General features: G+C 41.7%; 1 protein-coding gene across 6 annotated transcripts in view; it reads right to left on the reverse strand.

Moving 5' to 3' along the window:
• The window catches only part of PEPD (peptidase D), a 143,109-nt gene that overhangs the window by 17,725 nt on the left and 104,921 nt on the right, over positions 1-20,463 (reverse strand). For all 6 annotated transcript variants that reach the window (XM_032701583.1, XM_032701584.1, XM_032701586.1 and 3 more), the window contains 2 exons: positions 19,258-19,406; positions 1,517-1,701 (listed from right to left, as the gene is read on the reverse strand). In XM_032701583.1, the coding sequence (XP_032557474.1) occupies positions 1,517-1,701; positions 19,258-19,406 (334 nt within the window). The remainder of the gene's footprint in view (positions 1-1,516; positions 1,702-19,257; positions 19,407-20,463) is intronic.

Here is a 20,463-nt window from a genome sequence, read left to right on the forward strand (position 1 = left end):
CCCTCAAAACATACAGTTTTTAAATAAAAACCAAGCACGGTAACTTTGCACTCTCAGAGTTGTTCTCCCTTGTTCCTAAAATTTAGTTATTTCTTTACCCTACCAAGTCTTGAGCATGTGTTTTAGTCCACCAAATTCAGAAAGGGTATTCACAACACAAGTGAAAACAATCCAAGCAAAGGCATACGACAGCAGGGTCCTGGATTTTTAAGTCCATGAACTCTCCAAGGAATCCCAATCCTTGTGCTTTGCTGAATGGCTCTACTTGTACAGAGAGAATGCACTTGGGAGGGACAGAGGGGCAAACAGCCACCCTTCATCTGCAGAAACCTTCGAATCACAATAGGGCTGCTTTCGATTTTTGTTTCATTTTTATTACATGTAAATTTATTAGCTGGTGCTAATACATTGTTATCACAATATTGTGTCTCAGCAATAATTATACTGTGAACATAATGTGTACCCTCAAGTATTTAATACTGTTTCTCCCCTGCCTGCAAGTGAACCAGCGACAGCAGCTGTTCCCCTAACATGAATAAGCACCAAAATATGCTTAAACCTCACCTATAAAGTTCTTAGTTTCTTTTGCAGTTTCTTGTAAAAGAACAGCTTACATATGAGAGAAGACAAATGGTTAATTTTGTACTGAATTACTTGAAAACCCTTAAACAGTTAGCCTCAAATAACCACGACCTAACACTCAGAAAATCCTCCTGAAATATGTCTGAAGCTGCTGTAAACTTCCTTTCTTTATTGAAACCTTAAGTTCAATTCCCCTTAGAGATTTTTATTTCTTTAGTTATCATTGCAAACATATTGCCATTAATTGGTTACAGAATTTTACCTATTCTGTTTTCGGATCGCAGTCGTGAATCACCAAGTTAATTCAAGGGAAAAGGCAATCATTCTGTGCTTTCTGCAGAAACTCAGAATACAAGAGCTTAGGCTTTCACATTTGCAAAGACTGGAAGACTGGAGGGATTTTTTTCTCTCTGTTCTCATCCCAGGACAATTCATCTACAGTGGTGTCCGTGCTGACACTGGATATCAAAGTTCAAGACAGGGATATGAGCCAGCTTGTTTCCATATCACAGAGCCATCAGGACATACTGCCCAGGTGCAGCAGTGGGCTCCTGCAGCTGTCTCACATCTGGAATGGAGCAAGTGAGTCTTGCTACAGGTCTCAGGTAGCCTGAGATGCTCTGCCACAGCACAGGGTACACTAGAATGGTACCAGTGACTCACAGAGCAACAACACTATGTATGTAGGAACTGGACAGATTAAGAATGCCCAAAGGGCGGTATCAGTTTACTTCTCTCCATAAATAATTTATGTTTTAATGGAATAATAGATTTCCTCAAAGTAAATTGCATTAAATACCACACCTAAAGAAAAAAGAGACACTTAAATGTGCATTGGCTCCACCCCTGAGAGGATGAAACTAGGTAACCATGCACACAGAACAAGAAATGCTGATTGAATTGAGAGGGGAGTTGGGAAGGGACCAACACTAACCTCTGGGTAGCCTCCAACGTCATGCACGTCGATTCCAAGTAGGTGTCCAAGTCCGTGTGGCATAAATATTGCACCCAGATGAACCTTCACCATGTCATCTACGTTGCCTTTCAGGATGCCAATTCTGGTCAACTCCTCCAGATGGACTCTGTCAGCCAGACGGTGCATGTCAGGCCAGGCGACCCCTTGGAGAGCAGAAACCAGCAGCTGAGTTAACGATTGCTGCAAGTTTTGAACGACGGCTTTCAAAAAACAGATGTAACACGTGCCCTTTGTTTGTATAAAAAAACAAAGGTGGAAAGAGCAACTACATTAGCACAAAAATACTTCGAATGAGACAAAGCTATTTTAGCACGCCTGCAAAGTACAGAAAACTACAAAAGGGAGAAACAGCAGCACCTCATAATCCAGACCCACACGAAAAAATATTAAGAGGCTGTATCTAAGCATGTATATACAAATGTAAAGGTATCAGTGAGTCTTCTATAAGAATGTTCAGTGTAGAATGCAGTTATTTAAAAGGCAGAGCATTAAATATTACTATGCCATTATTTTCAATAATGATCATATTACTTTAGAACATTTGAGGTGGGCAGTACTTTTCTACGTATGCTGAAGATTTAAAGCCCACATCTTCCTGGCAAAGACACTCTCCAGAAATTAATGATTCCCTTGTGTTAATGGGCTGTGTAAAACACAAATCCTCTAATACGTGTACTAAAACAGCATTACAAAATACTGTTGGTTGACTAGAGACAGAGTGCCAGGATACATTAGATTGCTATTATTTGGTATAGGATACAATTTTGTTTGACAAACTGCTGGGGGGAGGAGGGAGGAAGAAAGCGGCTCTTTTGTTAGTAACACAGAGCTGTCTTAATTAGTTCACCATGGCTTTGAGTCATCATCAACAGAGCAGTTGCAGAGTCAAGACAACTAGGGCTAAGGTACAGTAGAAGAATATTTTCCTTGTTCAATTTTGGCATGATTAAACAAATAAGAAATGAGCAATTTTTAAAGCCAAACCGCCATCAAGTTCCATTTGCTTTAATCCAGTTAAACACGCAGCTCTAGGGTCTCGTGAACGTGAATGTCATATCTTAATTACATTAGCACTTTCTGCTGAAAGTACTGAGGCTTCAAAGCCTGAGATGAAATCATCCTATGGGAGTGCTTAAATAACATTCAGCTGTCTGCTGTGGCTCTGATACGAAGATCAGAACCAAACTGGTCAGCACGTGGCTGCTCTGCCTCGCACACCGTCCACCTCTGCGCTGCCCCGGGCGCCGGCTGGGATCCAGCTCTGTGTGTCAGGCAGCCTCCTTTCCCCAGCACACTGCTCAGGGACCAAACCTTTAGCCTGCTGCCTGCAGGCTCGTCCCTGCCAAGCAAGGCCACAAGGCAGAGGGACAGGCACAATATGCTGCACAAACCCCCAGTGCTGCCTCGTCACAAAAGCCAGCAGTGCCCAAGTGAGTGATGCTCACCCATGAAATGTGTGCAGTCTTCCTGTTCAAAATGTGCTATTTCTGCAGATTCCTACTTTAAAAAGGAATTTAGATTTTTCATTTAATAAGAACCAATACAACTATAACCAGTTGTTCTTTGACAACCATGTTCAACATAACTATATTTTACAATAATTTATCTTTCTGAATGTTTGACTGCATTGTAATTTTCACCTCCCTAGATTCATCTGTGTTTCAGAGCTCTCTCACAGTAGGCTCCAATCTATTGTATGATAAATTGAAATTGTTACAATCTATCACATCAATATCATGGATATCACACTGGAAGTATTAGTGAATCACAGTCGCTTTCCTGTTTATTTTATAGCTGTGAGAATATAGAATTTCTGTGTCTAAGTCCAAGTTCAGCTTCTGCACTTTGCAGTCAACTCTAACTGTTCTAAAAGTCTTTAATCTCCTTTCTGAGGACACTAGATGTTCTTTTGAGCTCTCTCTCATGATATCTTAGCTGAGTATTACTACAAGTCATCTATTTTCATCCCCATAACTGCAAAGCCACATGTAATGTCTGATCCTGGTCAACTGTTTGAAGCCTCATCTTCTCTTGATACAAATGAAGGTCAGAACCCCATGGCTGTAAGACAAAACACAACCATACCCCGGATGCTCTGAATCAAGTTAAGATGAGGTGCCTGAGAAAACTGGACATGAGGTGTCTGTTGTTTGCAGCACAGCTCTCCTCTGCAGCTCTGCTGGTACTGCTGGTCTCAGTCCAAACCCACAGACTCCACTTAAAGAGAGACAGCCATCTTTGTCAAACTTAGGAAGAGATAAAAAATCAAACTGATCAGAAATAAAACCAGCAAAACCACATATCCATTTGTCTGCAGACGTTTAACAGAGCAAATGAATGATGCTACTGCTCTAACTGAACAGACAGCCATGGCTGTAAATCCTGAATATTTCTGGGTACTGAACAAATCCATTAGAGCCCCTTCTTCCCTCGCCTTTACCTCTTTCTTTCTTTCTCACTGACATAAAGTGTAACTATTTCCTCTCCCCTCCTCCTGCCCAGAGCTCTGCATTCCCCATCTGTCTTGGCTTCCATATCTTATCTGTTCCACTAGAGACTGAGGACAACAAAAAGCTCTACTGCGAAATAAATAATGAGGCTGGATGGAAAATCTGCAGCTTTGGACTCTCTCTTGGAACCAGGGCAGTGCTTCAGACAGAGCCCAACAAAACGGCTCTGGACCACTCTGGACCACTCTGCCACCATCCTGCCAGTGCCACCCATTTTGCTGGAGATGGGAAGCACGTGAGCTCCAGCTCTCTCCTGAATGCTGCAGGAGCTGCAGATGGCACCAGGGCAGCTCTGGGCAGAGGGAAATTAAGCTTCTGCTGGAGGCACCCACTAAATAACAGAAATCTTGGTTTACAAATAAATAGGTGCTCGAATAGTCTTAATTAAAAAGCAAAGTTCAGAGATAGATTGAATTTATATTCTATTGTCTGGCTCCATGTTTTATTCAATTATGACTATGGTGTGGTAGTATTAGGCCACCCCCCTCCAAGACACTTAACCTACAAGCCCTGTATAATATACTCATACATACAAATACTCTTGTGCTAAGACAAAATATGAGGACATTGAGCTGACTAGAGACAGTGAATTAAGTGGAGTGACTTTTCTGGTCTTCACTTAAAAAACGGTCATAACCGTGTCTTGTTTGATATGAGAGGATTCCCATCATGCTACAAATAAACTTTAACAATAAGGTATAAAGAGGCTTTACCCTCTTTTTTCAAATAGGCAATTTGACAAAGAAAGAGGATCTAAATGTGAATCTTCAAATATTTCCTACTACCTTTACAATCTTAAAAACATTAACTTTGTGAAGAGAAAGAACTACTTTACAGTAGTAAGGCAATTAGTTAAAAGTATAAAACAAAATTTACTGAAAACAGGGAGCCATCATAATTCAAGAAAGATCACTTAGTCCATTTCATACAAAAGTAAATGAATATGTTGTATACATTTAATATAAACAGAAATATACGACTCTTTTAAAAAGTTATTTTTCTTTTTAAAAAGTTATTTTAAATCTAAAATTGTATTAGTTTTATCTGGCAATGGGAATCTTTATAATACAATGGCTTGTGCAAGCCCAGCTGTCTCTGAGATGGACTGGCATGCCTGCACTCAAGTGCCATTTAGTCAACTTTAAGAGCAGAAGTCCTTAAGTTCTGCTAATCTAATTTTCCTTTGTAGACACTGAACTTCCAGTCATTGCAAAACGTGGAGAAAGGAGGAAAAATTAACTACCAGGATTGATAGCTTGATCGAGTTGATAACTGGATTAGGAAAGCCATGAACAGAACTTTGTGGTACTCCCACATGACGTGCAATTCAACAGTCTGGACGTGCCACAAGGTCCTGCAGTGAGAGTATGTGAGTCCCTCTGTCAGAGCCCAGAGACACCTCTGCTGTGCTCAGCTGTCTGTGCACACATCCCTGTGTGGAAAGCTTTAGCATGGCCAAGGAAACAATAATGGAAAAGGCTCCGTGTGGGCAGCCAGGGAACAATCTGCCCAACAGACTGCAGACTTGCAGATGTGAAGAAAACACACCAGCTAAACAATGCTGAATGAACATCATTTTGTACTAAGAATCCTTAACACATGGGGGCTACTTGATGTGCAGGCACTTCAGTTTTTGGATTACTGGTGGTCCGGTGGGGAGCTCTGTGCAAGCTGATGCAGCGGTAGTCAAATACCATATCAGCATTCTTGTAGGGAGAAAAAACAGTTAAAAAACAACTAAAAACCACCACAAAACAACTTCCACACAAGTTACTGTAGCACCAGTGATGTGAGTTACTGCAGTAGCTGACTTTTGCAGCACTAACGTCCCACCACCAATCACTCACTGGGATGTTTTATTCATATACTATCCAGGACCATTATTTTTAAGCTTTGGTGAAGTTTAGCATAGTTGCAGACATGCTTTCTGTGTAAAAACGTTTATGACAGTTGCAGATGTGTTTTTTGTGTAAAAAGGTTAGTTCCATTATTATCTTTAAGCCAATTTATGAACCAATTATAGTCCACTGACAGATGAGGTTTAGAAAGCTAGATTGGAGGGTCCTTGGACTTTGACAGCTTATACCAAAAAGAGTCTGTACTCAGGAAAATCTGCTGATGAGGTGTCTGCTCCCTTCTTAATTCTCTGCCAAATGAGATAGTGGGTAATACAGGTCACTGAGCCAGCCAGTGGCTCCCCAGCAAAGCTCAGTTACCACGGCTCACGGGGCTGTGATTCGTTACCTGCCGTGCAGCACATGTTTGGGCAAGAGACCAGGGCAAAAAGCACCTTTTACAGCAACCAAAGCACTTGAGATTCCTTGAGATATATAGTGAATGAACGACACAGCACCGACCAGACAGTGGAGATAATGAAACATAAAAGATCATGGAAAACATAAAACCACAGAGGTTATTGGGCTTCAGACACCATGCAAGCAGTATAGCAGAGGTCTGCAGATATTGAGAAATGGCAAACTTAATGCATTAAATTTGCTGAAAGAGTTTTTTTAGAATTTATTCCCATCAACCCAAATGATATTGATACTCCTAGATACTACTGTGACAAAAAAGAAAAAATGAATATTGTTTTACTTCCTAAAAATATTTCCTCTCTAATCGGCCGTTTGCAAAACCCACAAAATTTCAGATAAAACACCATGTTTTAGGAACTCAGAAATATCATATAAGGATCTCTGCAATAATCTGCGACCTCTTTGATCACACTATCAATGAAGAAGATATTTTTCCCCTCCAACCCCCCAAAAAAGAAAGAAATGCTTCTAGTGAAGCATTTAGCAAACATACCATAACTTTTTAAGCAGTAGAATTAAAAAGATGAGTTGCTATAACACATCACACTATAAACTGCTCCTCAGTCGCTGGTAACTTACTGGTATTTTCATTCCAGTGACTATTTTCTGATGTTTTATTAGAAGTCATTTGAGAACATAAAGTAGAAACAGCATACAAAGTAATTTAAAATTACTGCATGGTATTTAGCCACTTTGGTCAGAAAGTACTATGAAAAGGCCTAACAGGATTTTTTTGGCCACTGCTTAGGGTACTTTGTGGTTGTAATGTGACAATGATTAAACCACAAATGATTTAACAGGGTTTTTTTGTTGTTGTGGGGTGGGGTTTTTTTGCCAGCACAGATGTCACAATCTTACTAAAAAAACGAGTATGGCAAGGTTGTAGTAACTTCTCCCCAAATTGTGCTAAGGTTAAGTTACATTTAATTTCTGAGTGTCCACAGACAAGGGCAAAAGGCCCAATGTCCCCTGGCAGTGCCACTGAAATGCAGACAGAACACACAATCCCAGCCCAGCCAGCAACCCACTGGAACAGATTAAAATCTGCCAACTGGCAGTGACCATATCAGACATAAAACAATAGGTCTTTAAAAATTCCAATCAAACCCAGTTTAAAAAACAAACCAAAACAACATTTAAATACTAAAACCAATTATTTCTTCCCCCTTCACTTGGGTGCTAGAGAACCATTTGTCGTATTTGTGATTTTCATGCCTTCCTTTTGGCCCACTAAAGGAAATATTCAGTAGTTGCTCAGTCTTTGAGCTTGGTTTCCTGCAGCACCAAGTAAGGCAACTCTGCCATGGCAAAAGAAACCCAAATGCTGTGTTCAAACACTGGCACAGTTTGGGCAACAGTGAAGCAGTTCAAAGCTTCATATGCTGTGTAGATAACTACCTGTAGCCTCCTGGGGTCACCCTTAGATGGCTGCATGGATGCCTAACTCAGGGACACAATTTTAGACTGTATTTTACAGCTGTAGCATGGCCTCAACTGGCTACCATGTGATGAGAAGAGCCTGTTAACTTTCCCATCCCAAAAGGATGGAAATTTGCTGCTGTGTCACACCCACAAATACCCACAGTTCTGACTGAAGGAATTACCAGACCTGACCCTGCCCTGTGCCTTGAATCCCAGTGCCACAGCTCCAGACCAGGATGGACTCCTTCAAAAGCCATCCCTCTATTCCTCAGCAAGATGTTGGACTCCTGGCAGGAGTGAGAGCTACTGAAGGGAAATAGAGATTACTCCCCATCACCTCTGAAACCTGGACCTCTTTTTCAAAAGGCTGAACAGCACTGTGCTATTCAGTTGTACCATGACATTTCTTTTGCATCAGTATGATGGAACTTTTCAGCAGTAAATCTATCCTGCCTGTTATAAACCCTGCACGAGATGAGCTATCACACATCAGAGGCAACATCTGGGTAACAGTCTGCCACATGGAGACATCAAGAAAAGCAATATGAATAGATGCAGACATGGAGCAAGAGATTTTTTCCACGTCTGGGTGCAGCACTGGGATTGAGCAGTGCTGGCAGACAATGTGGATTTTACCTATTTGTTCCTTCCAAATAGGTGCATGTTGAAAAGAGGAGGAAAAAGACTGCGGAAATGAGGGAAGTGCTTGGAGGGAGTGATTGCAGTTTGGAAACTTAGCAATCTTTGAAGCTCAGAAAAGACTCTGTTTAGATAAGATTTGGGGCAAACACCATAATCTATGTCTAGCAGGTTTGCACTCTGACAGCTACAGCTGATGCAGTGTCAAGATTGAAGGACTTGTGAACTTTGTACTTCAACTTAAATTACAATGTATAACAAGCACATTTTCTGAACACTGAGCTGGGGGGAAATCAGTGCACATCAGACCAGATGCAGGCGGCTTATTCCCTCAAAGTCACTGTTAAAAGCAAAATTGTACAATGTTACAGTATTACAACGTGTTACAATTAGGAAAAAAGGATTTTAAAAAAAAAAAAAAGCCTTAAACCAAAACCCATTCACTACAGAAAGGAAACCTGCAGCTGATTTAGGCTGAGTCTGTAAAGATGTCTAAGTGCATTTGCCTTGTGCGAGCCGCACCTCTGAAGAAAAGAGCTGCACATTCAGCTGAGCTGGAGAGCTGCAGGTTTGCCCCCAGACGCTGCTCAGAGATCTCAACGTGAGAGGGACTTAGGGGCAGAAAGGCCCAACTGTTTCCAAGTGTCTGTTTTTATCCACTCGGAAGTAACTGAGCGCTACTTTGTGCTCCCCAGCGCTGCAGCGGTCACTGTTTCAGGGTCGGCTCCCGCGCTGTCACGGCGGGGAAGAGCAGCTCCCAGAAGGTTTGCAGTCAGAAATCCTGCATTTCAACAGAGGGTCTGCAGGATCTGCTGAATTTGGCAGAAAATATTGCCTTTTCCTTCACCTCTTGCTTGGGCTGCTGCTGTTCAGGGCATGGTTAGGTTACGTGACCAGCCATGAGGGCTCCAGTAATCAATGGCACCATTTCTATTTAGTATTTTGCAAAAATCAAGAATTCCAACTTGATTGTCAGTGCATCCTTTAGTACCTTCAGCTTTTTTTCCCTAAGCAGTAGCAATGCTTTAAGCATTTATACTGACAAAACCAGAATTAACTTACCACAGAAAGCTATACTACCTTTGCTGAGTGAATCTTGGAGAGCCAGTATTCAAAGGGAAACTTACGAACATCAATGCCAGCAAGAAACACACAGCCAACTCCATTCAATAGAAAAGGGAGAGAGCAGAATACAAATAGCTTTTTAAAACATATATTAACAAGATTTACTTTCCCATCTGCCTTTCAACACAATAACACATTCCGAACTGCAAGGGGAGAAAAAAATAATACTGCAGCGTCATTCAGCGAGATTTGTGAATATTAAGTACTGGTTACAACATGCCCTGCAAGCATTTTTCTTCAGAGGAATTGGTATAAAATCTTTAACTTCTGTCATTAATGTTTTATTTCTGAGAAGAATTGTTTTGCTTCAAATATTACAGCAGACTAATAATGATCGGCAGTGCTTTGCCTAAAATATGACAATCTGAATGGGAATAATTCATATGGGCATTTTGAAACTATACAAGCTGTAAAGTAGATCGTGCTCTCACAACCTTCCCTGTTGTGCTTTTGTCAAAAATTCCAGTTTACAGTCCAGTTTCTTTCTAAAAATTAATCAAAATCAGCTACTGTTTTTACATAGCAAAATAGAGAAGCATGCCCACATGGGGTTCTACTAAGCACAACTCTGGACTACATAAAACAAAACTCAAATGACTTCCATTGAAAAAGCATCCACTGCATGTGAATAAGAACCTCGCTTGTACTTAACTTGAAAGGAATAATTATTAATTACAGCTACAGTTATTTTCTTTAGGTATAATACACTTCAATCCTAGTTGGATACAGTAACAATTACCCTAAAGCCGTATATTCAAAACCAAAAATAAATCTGAATTCTAAGGAAGTTACAGAACTGTCATGGACAAAAAGAAGCAGTAATCTGTGAAGTTGCAAATTTTGAATTTGCATATGTTTGTAAGTCCAACTCTGTTCAACTTAATAACAGAAAAAACTGCTGGTAATGTGATCTGCAATGTCAAATAGGTAACCTAGCTATTAGTTTCCAATTAAACAGTTCTTTAACTGAGTTATTCTAATCCTTGGTCTTATTACTATCCTACCTGAGTTGAATTCTCCACTATTCTTTCTTAATGAGAGGCATTTTATTAGAACCTAGAAAAGGGAATCATACTGCTACTTTGAACTCAAATCCCAGCACTTTTTGTTGTCTAAAAGAGGTTATTTATGAAACCAGTACTGGGTCACTGAACCTGCCTCCTCTTGACAGTCCCCTGAAAGAACTGTGCCTCAATCTTTAGGTACCAAAGGAGTACACACCACCCAAAGTTTACACTCTGCTGTTCAAAAATACAGACCAGTCACCCTCTAAGGTCCCCGGGCTCACCCCTCTACCTCCATCAGCTTTACTACTTCAATCCTTCAGCATCAGGCAAACAGGGAGGAGGGAAAGCACTGGAAAACTAAGTGGCTGCTTTGTTTTGTCCTTCTGATTCACAGCATTCCTTGGAAGGAAGTACATGGGAAAACTAGCTAAGACAAAAGCAGATAGGAAGCTACACCAATAAACAAACCCCGAAGAAATCAGGAGAAAAGCACAAAACGTGGACACAGAGTTTCACACAGCAGCTCAACTCTTGTGCAGTTACAGCTGCCCAGACAAAGACCACGTGGGACTAACTTTGTTCTGCATCTTGCACCTACAAATACACAAGGCTTTCTTTGATCCTCTGCTACCAAGGGGAAACCAGGAGTGGCCAACACTTCAACTCCAGGCAGGACTGCAGCAGCGACCCAAAATAACACACTGAGCCTGGTCTCAAGCTGTGTATGGAGATGACACACCATGGACAAGTCACGTTTCATCCCAGACAACTCCCAAGGACTGTTTCTCCTGGTCTTCAGAGGAAGTCCTCAGAGTCAGACTCACAGAAGGGCCTAATGCTCGTCTCTGAATCATTCTGTACCTAAATCGTCTGAACATGAGAAAGAAATGACAGAGTGGAAGGGCTGCTCCTAACTTTAGAGCAACACCTTCAGGCACCTCTTCTCAACTGCAAAATCAGGACTTGACCCAGAGAGGCAGGTGGAACAAAGGCAGAGGAGGGACCATCAGCTACAGAGAACTTTCTGAACTTCAAGCCAGACGCTGCTGCCCTGGCTGTTCCAACCCCCTCCCCTCAGCCTCTTTACCTCAGAACACCTCAGTCCTTTGCATTTACAGCACTTCTGGTAGGCTCTAAGGATCAGCTGATATCTACATGATTAATAAAAGCATCTTTTACTTGCTTGCCATGTGGGTTTACTTCTTGCTCAAAGATTATATGGCAATCCTGGCATCAATGGCTGATCTTTGATCCTGGAAGACAGGATTTAAGAGCTTAAAGAACTCATGTCTTTAAGTGAAACTTGATTTCTGGGAAAACTAAAACACGGGCAAGGAATTTTCCAGCCCTAACATGGAGAAACCTCCATCTTGTGTTCTCAGAGATGTTGGCCCCAGGACAGAGATTTTCAAGATGTTCCTCTACAGCATTTATCAGAAAAGCAAAGCCTGAAAGCCAGAAGCAAGACAATACTCACTGTCTGGGACAGTAAAATGCAGAATTTGGGGATATTCATATAAGATGAGCTCCAACTTGAAAAAAATGCAGAGATAGAAATTCTACAGGGAGATCCTGTAGTAATGTCAGTGTCATAAGGAGGAAAGCTTTCACACTGCACATGACCTGATGTGGTGAACAACTACTTCTGTGCATATTTGGAACCCTTTTTCATGCTTCATTTTATTGAAACAAACAAACATCAATCAGCAAACATCCCCAGCTGCATAGCTAATGCCTGAATGCAATTTCGATTCAATGGGGACTTTGGATATACGAGCTTTTTAAATCATATAAATGTAGAGATAGGGACTTGAGTGGCCGCCAACCTGGCCTTACTCAACTGTTCCTTGGGAGCAGTTTGCTAGGCAAAGAGATCTTTTTTGAAACTGGAATTTAGGACAACAGACCTTATGGATCGAGGTGTTTTCATTCCTTCTTCCTTGCACCCCAAATACTAATGAGTATAACTTAAGAGGCTGAAAGAAGGTTTTTTCTGCTTGTTTTTTAAACACAAGTTTTGCACTAGTACCAGGAATGCTAAGCACAACAAGCTCCCTTCCTTCCCCTTTTCCTGTGATTTTCCATTACTCTACAGTGAAGACACAGAGCAATGCTTGGAGGTCCCAGTATGCAATTGCAAAGGGATGAAAATGGAAAGTATGTGATTGCTCCAATATTTAGCTCGTTAATCTTTAAGACTCTGTTTATGCTCTAGTGCATTAATCCAAAATAGTTTTAATTGCAAAGCTGAAAGACAAGCATACTTCCATTTTAGTTCTTCTCCACACAGTAGCACTTTCATATATTTGAAAAACTTCAATGTTTCTATAAATAGAAACCATATATAGAAACTTTTTATATGTAGCAACCATACTGTCCTCATCAGCTAGGAAGTAAATTTAAAGAATTCCAATTATTAATATTCTCTAAATGCTTAAGATAATAACCCAAATAATAAATAGCACCAATCACTGTATAAATACACAGTCATTTGCTAAAGGATAAAGGAGAAGCTACTCCTCAGAAACTTCCCTAACACGACTGGACTCTTATGTATCCCTGACAGTAAAGTATGAGCTTGAGAACACAGCCATGCCCAGAGCTGGGCTAAGTGTGAATGCACTTCACACACAGACACTCAGGCACTGGTCCTCAGCAGCATCTCCTTTGCTGGTATCACTGGTATCATTTCCATGTGCATGTTTCAGAACATAATTAGTGTGGAGTCATTTAGGTTAGGAGGGATGCCAGAAGGTACCAAATCCTGGCTCAGAGTAGGGATAACTTGAAAGGTAAGATCATGTTTCTTCAACAACTTGTTTTCTAGAAATTTTAGAGAGGGGCTTACAGCAAAACAAATTATTTTACACATTTCTTCAAATGGATTTATATTAATGCCAAAGAGCAAACAATGCTGGTCTACCAGGTGTAACTAGTGACAAATGATGGATTACAAAGCTAATACATTGACATTGGATCTAACTTTTGCAGTGGAGATAAAGAACGAACTGAGACAGATTTGGGAACCATGCACATGTGGCCTTTCCAATCCTGCAGATCTTTCCACTATCAACAGACATGTCCAACTTGCTCACAGAAGGTTCTAATCTAGCCCTGCACTTCAGGCTTTCAAATACTACCATGCAGCACTACAGGCTGGGCACAGAGTGGCTGCAGAGCAGCCAGGCAGGAAGGGACCCGGGAGTTTGGATTGACAGGAAGCTGAACAGGAGTCAGAGTGTGCCCAGGGGGACAAGAGGGCCAATGGATCCTGGTCTGGCTCAGGAACAGTGTGGCAGCAGGACCAGGGAAGTGATTCTGCCCCTGTGAAGCCACCCCTGGAGTGCTGTGTCCAGCTCTGGGCCCTCAGCTCAGGAAGGCCATGGAGGGGCTGGAGCAGATCCAGAGAAGAGCAACAAGGCTGGGGAAGGGACTGGAGCACAAGTGCTGTGAGGAGAGGCTGAGGGAGCTGGGGCTGTTCAGCCTGGAGAAGAGGAGGCTCAGGGGAGACCTCCTCACTCTCTACAACTCCCTGACAGGAGGTTGTAGCCAGGTGGGGGTCGGGCTCTGCTCCCAGGAAGCAGCAGTAGGACAAGAGGGCTGGGTCTTCAGCTGTGCCAGGGGAGGTTTAGGTTGGACATTAGGAAGAAATTTTTTACAGAGAGAGCGCTCAGCCATTGGAATGGGCTGGGCAGGGAGGGGTGGAGTCACTGTCCCTGGAGGTGTTTAAGGTGAGACTGGATGTGGCATCAGTGCCATGGGCTGGGAACCACAGCGGGGTTGGATCAAGGGTTGGACTCGATGACTTCAGAGGTCTTTTCCAACCCAGTTGCTTTTATGATTCTGTGATTCTATGACAGCTGTCCAGGGGATGTGCTACAGACATCAGAGCTGAGACCTCACACCCTGCCCTTACCCACTGCACTCTGCAGCCTTATTCCTACTGAGGGTGTGCTACACAATACTTTTTTTCCACCACAGTTTGCCTTTTTTAAGCCTGGGCAATTAGAGAGGTTGGGGGGAGCTACACTAAAAGCAGTATTTTTATGGCTATAGCATCAAGGACTCCAGAGTTGAGCAATATCAACTGACACTGTCTGGGTGAGCTTTCCTTGGACCCTCAGTGCTGACGTGTTACAGTCCAGTCCTTTAGTTACACGACCATCTACTCCTTTAGATAGGACTTCAGTAGTAACAAGGCCTTTTTGATGATGCTGCCTTTTCCAGTCCTCCAATAAAACCTTTAACATGTTTTAGGGACTTTCAGTGCCACCCACCAGCGGAAAAGACCCAGTGCTATGTTTTGTAATGCAGGCAGCTGGCTAAAGGACAGAAGACCTGATGCAAGCAAAACTGCAACATGCATTCATGCATTACTACAGACAGGAGAATTCACAGGGAGGAGAGCCTCAGAAGTACTTCAGCACGGTGGAAAAGCTTTCACCAGATCAACCAAAGCTTCTTACCGACCACAAGATGCAAATCCACAAGAAGCCCCTAAATGATTTATTTCTAGGGTTCCCTTATTTGCAAGGCAAGCACAGCTCCTGCTAAACCACTGAAGATATCTGTTCCTTATAGAACTCCTCTCCCATCTGTTGCAAAAGCTGAAAACATGCAGGGAAAGAAACAAGAGACTTCACAAGCAGGCAAGCATGGCAAATGCACCAAACGTTGCCTCTGGGAATTAGCAACCATTCTTGCATCAGACTCAGACTGCCAGCAGGATGCTAAGCAACTTGCTTCAAACACAGAGGGGTTTTTTATTTTTATTTATTTATTTTTCATTTGTTCATTAATCATTTTCTTTCATTTGACCAAAGTTTGGCTTGACAATCTGGAGTGTGATTTGCAGAAAGGCTGGGCACTCAACAGCTGTAACAGAGGTCAAAACAGCTGGGGTTTGAGCAAGAGCAGGGTTCAACTCCCTTAAAAAAGATCTCAAGTCTGATGAGTTTCAATCTTGGCATCCCAAATGAGTCAATAGTTTTTCCACCAGCTTCTCTAGCCTGCCAGCCCAGGCCTGCAGAAGGGGGACTGCTGAACACTTCCACATCACTGAGATGCAGTGCAAGCAAACTTCCTGCATGCCCAGCACCTGGGTACTGCTATGATGAGCGCTCTGAGAAAAACCGGTGAGGATGTAGATAATTTTAGATTCAGAGCAGGCTTTGAACAGTAGGCAATAAACAGCTCCAGGCCATACATGGAACAAAAGGTTAAACTGAATTCCTGCTTAGCTGCTCATTAGCTCAGCTCTTACTGTTATATGCATCCTGTGAAGACAGCAGAGACAGAAACAATGAATATATCTACAGGAACGTTTTCGTTCCAATCATCCTTGGAGGTGAAAGCTCTTGGCTGTCCCCACTTACTGTGTTTTTGTTTACTCAGTGGAGTTTTGAAGCATGTATTGAATTCATTTCAGATGAAAGCAAAGTGGGAGATGTGCTCCAGGACTGCATCTAATGTTCCTCAACCAATCTGGCAAATTTAATGAGATTAAAAAACAATGCAGAAGTGAGGCAAATTAGGACACTAACTTCTGGAATACTCTGATACTTGGCTTTACAATGTCGCTCTTTTTTAACAACTCATTTTACGTAGAATATCTCTGTAAAGCAAATTGTTTCACAAATCACTGTTCTGAGAAAGAAGCAGACGATGCCTCAGCCACGAAGGACATGGAAGTGTCAATATTCTGCACATCTGTCCCTGTATTTTAGTTCTGTGGAAGAGGAAATTTAACACAGATGGACTTGACACAATTAAGAATATCCCCCAAGTAGAAATGCAACATTCCTCTCTGTCATCTTGGACCATGAGCCTGACTTTGTAGGAAAGAATCACCCCACTGCTACACAAGCACACCTTTTTGACTTCTGCTTCAGTGACAAGCCTCTCAGCCTCCATATGAGCTCCATGTTCCGTGGTTTCAAAACTGCTGCTTATGCAAGACTGAGTATGTCTCTCTCCCCTTTTATTTTAAACAGATTTGATTTGTGGCAGGAGTTGTGACGACTGCACTGAACTTGGGCTATAATCCCGCAGAGAGTGTTTCTTAACTTTCAGAATATATTATTTGGCTTACAGAAGGAATTCTGTTCTTGCAGTTGGAAGGTAGGGTAACCCATATATATGATTAGAGCTGTTTGCACATTTGGACCACGCACAGGATGTAGTCAGATGAATGCTTTTCTACAGTGAAATACAACATTTTGGAGTATTTTTAAAATTATGGCAACTGTTTGTATATAAAAGTATAAACAAAATGTATTAGGAGGTCTATTATCTCTCAGAAAGTAACTTCACTTGAGAGTTAATTAGGTTCATATGAGAGGCAAACTGAAAAAATAAATGCAAATCTTTGAACCACACACATCTATACAGAATGTTTAAGGTTGCTAGCAGCTGTGTGTCCTTCCATAAACACAGTTATGCAACCCAGTATTTGGTTAGTGACTCCCCCTAAAGTACTTGCTCCCTATCTCGCAGTGAGAAAGACCCCGGGAATCATTAACACCCTGAAGACAAGAACGAGATGTCTCTGTGACCCTTTGCCACAAGGCACAAATAAGGCCCCAGTTCTGCAGCTGGAGAGAACCCCCATTTCCTACAGCTGCTGCCTGTGCTGTGGGCACTCCCTGTGCCCAGCCTGCCCCACCAGTGGCTCCTGCCACGTGCCCACAGCCTCTGACTGGGCTCCATAATTCAGAAAATCTGACTGAAATATGATGGGGCTGGCTTTTAAATTTAGTGCCTCTAATCCTGCAAGCTTCTCGGCCTCCTTTTTCAGAGACCTAAAGTATTACAGAGAGAAGAGCTGAATTCATATCATCAATTCCTGCTCCCTCTGTGATAGTCCCAGGAGTAGATTCTAGTGCTTTAGTCAATGAGTTAACAAGCTGGTTAGTTCAAGGAGGAGAAGGAGGTTCTGCCTCTCCCACTGAAATGTCTCCCCGTGGGCAGCAGTGACAATGCAGTCAGTTTGCATCCTCCCCTTCGAGGGGCTCTGGGCTTCCTCAGCAGCCTGACAAGTATGTAACACTGACCATGCTATAAAGGCCAGAGTTTTCATCTCTTCTTTTTCAGAATACTAGTCTTCCAGGAGACCCTAAAAAGGACCTAAAAAGCAGATTTTTCCAGATGGTGACATTTTTTGCACGTTGGGAGGACTCTAGCTGGATCTGTAATTCAGGACTGCAAATGGTCCAGGTTGCATTTCACTGCTCTGAGGAACAGAAGGAAAGAAACCAATGAACCAGTCTACAGAACATTTTCTGTAGATAGAAAATTCATGATTACCAGTCTCATGAACAGTGTAAATGCATATTTGCACCATTCTTCTAAACAGGAAAGGCAACTAAAGCACAGTGAGAAAATTCAGTCCCATCTTCTGCCAGACATTAAGAATGATTGCTCTGCCTGTGAATCTCAAGCTCCCAAAGTCAGTAAAAGATCCTTGCAGCTACCTTTCAAAAATACTCAACTTACTACGTCCTTATTTTCTGACACTGTAAATAAAGTGTTCAGCAAACTGAGGAATCCTCTACAGCATCCTGAGCACAACATCATATTAGCTCTCAAGTTCTGAAGACAGTCTGCAACTTATTAGCATGAAATACTGCCAAAAATGTTACATGAAAATAAAGGTGGCACTGAAATGCAAAGCAAACTATGAAGAGGAATAGGGACAAGATTCTTCAGAGGAGACACAGCAGATGATGGAGAACGCACATTGTTATTAAAAAGCAAAATATCTAGTCTCATTTTGCAGATAAGCATCAAGTGTTATTTCTCCCTTCCAAGCTGCTCAAATAAACAGTGCTGCTGCTAGTTTGTATAACAGGAAAATTGCATGTGTTCCGACTGGCAATCCAGAGAGCCCCTGCACTCAAGGCCTGATGACTGAACGGCAAATTTAAAGGATAAGTGTGCTTTGTGCATTGAGTACATTCCTCTCAAAGCTGTTCCATTACTAATACTGAGAAATGCTCAAGTACCTTCACCATGACACACACAAAATCTCAGCAGCAGTTAGCTCTAAAACATTTATTTGCTGTCCCAGAAGCAGAATCAGAGAAAAATAAGATTTTCATTAAGCCAGACAGTTGTTTCAATTATGAAAAGGTATATTTGATGAACTAGTCTGCCTGCAATTTAAAGGCACACAGTGAAGTACCCAATAGCCAATGCTTTTGAAAGGGTTTTAAGGCTAATTATCCTTCCCAAAGATGCACACTCCGTCCTCTTTTTCAACAGAAGCTTTCTATTGTGCTTACACATAAAATACAGAAAATGCTTGAAACAAACTGAAGAACAGCACATGTGTTCACCCAAACTCTGACTTCAGTGTTTGGCATAAGCTTCCCAAAAAGATGGCAGTATAAAGACACAACCAAATAATTAATAACTGTCACCCCTAGATTAAAGGAATTAAAACCCCACAAAACTAAGATTAAAATATCCTGTTAATAATCAGTTTTGTGTTATACTTTTAAAAGTTTGTGGAGAGTGTTCTGTGTCCTACCTTTATACATCAGGAACTGCCTAGACATGGAAATTAATTTAATCATCTTGTTCCTTTCCAGCACTTTCTGAATTGCAAACATAATTGACTTGACAGCCTGAGTGCTGCCAAGAAGCTTTTCAATTCCTGCTGACATGTGCTGATCTTTTACCTGGTTTGACTGCCTTCATCACAGCCCTCGATGACTTCAGCACTGCCTCGTAGACAGCCCTCTGGTCAGCAGTGAACTTCCCACTGGCAGGGAAGGTGCAGGTGATGTCAGAGCCATAGCAGTAATACTCCCCTCCCATATCAAACAGGCTGAAAAGGAAACAGAGGAGGAAGAAATGAAAATTGAGCTCCGAAGAAATAGTAGAACATATAATAGTAGACCTTTCTCTTGCTCTGCACTTAAGAGTCATCTGCATTTTGGTAGTTTGCCACACAATCACCAATTAAATGTTGTTCCTCAGTAAAATAAGACAAGAGTCCCTTGGAATTTCCCAGCAGAAGGGTATCTGCATCCCACATGGCTTAAATAGCCCTTAAGGGCTGTGCTGGTCCTGGAGGGAAATGCTGAGAGAACACAGGAAAGAAGATAAAAAGCACATGAGGAATCCACTTCAACCTCTTCAGTTCCAGTTTCTAGGACCTTTTCTCAGAAAAAAAAAAAGTCCTTTTTTTCTTTCCTGAGAAATGCTAGCACATAAAGCACCCAACATCCAAAACAGAATCCCACTTAACAGAGAAATGTCAATTAAATTATGGCCTTTCGTATCTAAGTATCAAAACACATCTGATGGTTTGAATACAATGTCCCCACTAAAGGTTGACTGCCACTGCTCACAATGTAAACTTTCTATTAAGACAAACTTGCCTACCAAGAATTAAAGGAACAAGCATTATGGAAAGATCCAACAAGAAAAGTACACGTAGTACAGTTTTCTGCATCAGAGGCAGAAGAAAAAATATTAGGTACCTTTTCTTATGGGGACAAAAACGCTGCCTTACCCCTTGAGAAGCATAATTATTCTATACATGAATCAGTGATTCACCACAGATTGCTCAGCTGCCAGAAATCAATCTACAGGAATAGCCAGTGGGACTCTACACCCTGTGAGGGCCATGTTAGATATTTGTACGTCTTCTCGAGCCTACCTGATAAGGCATTGCACTGGTTTCAGCAGGCTCAGAAATCAGCAAATAACCAAATAACCATTTGGACCAGACAATACTTGAGCAAATAATCCCCTTAGTTCATCATATATTGGTTACAAGAAAGCACATTTTACATCTAAGACTTTGGTCTTGACACACACTGTTTGTGTGACCTCCTGATTTCTAAGGTAACGAGTTAGAGTTGAAATCTGCTAATTTA

The sequence above is a fragment of the Chiroxiphia lanceolata genome, chromosome 13 (genome assembly GCF_009829145.1).
Source record: "Chiroxiphia lanceolata isolate bChiLan1 chromosome 13, bChiLan1.pri, whole genome shotgun sequence".
Classification (NCBI taxonomy): Eukaryota; Metazoa; Chordata; class Aves; order Passeriformes; family Pipridae; genus Chiroxiphia; species Chiroxiphia lanceolata.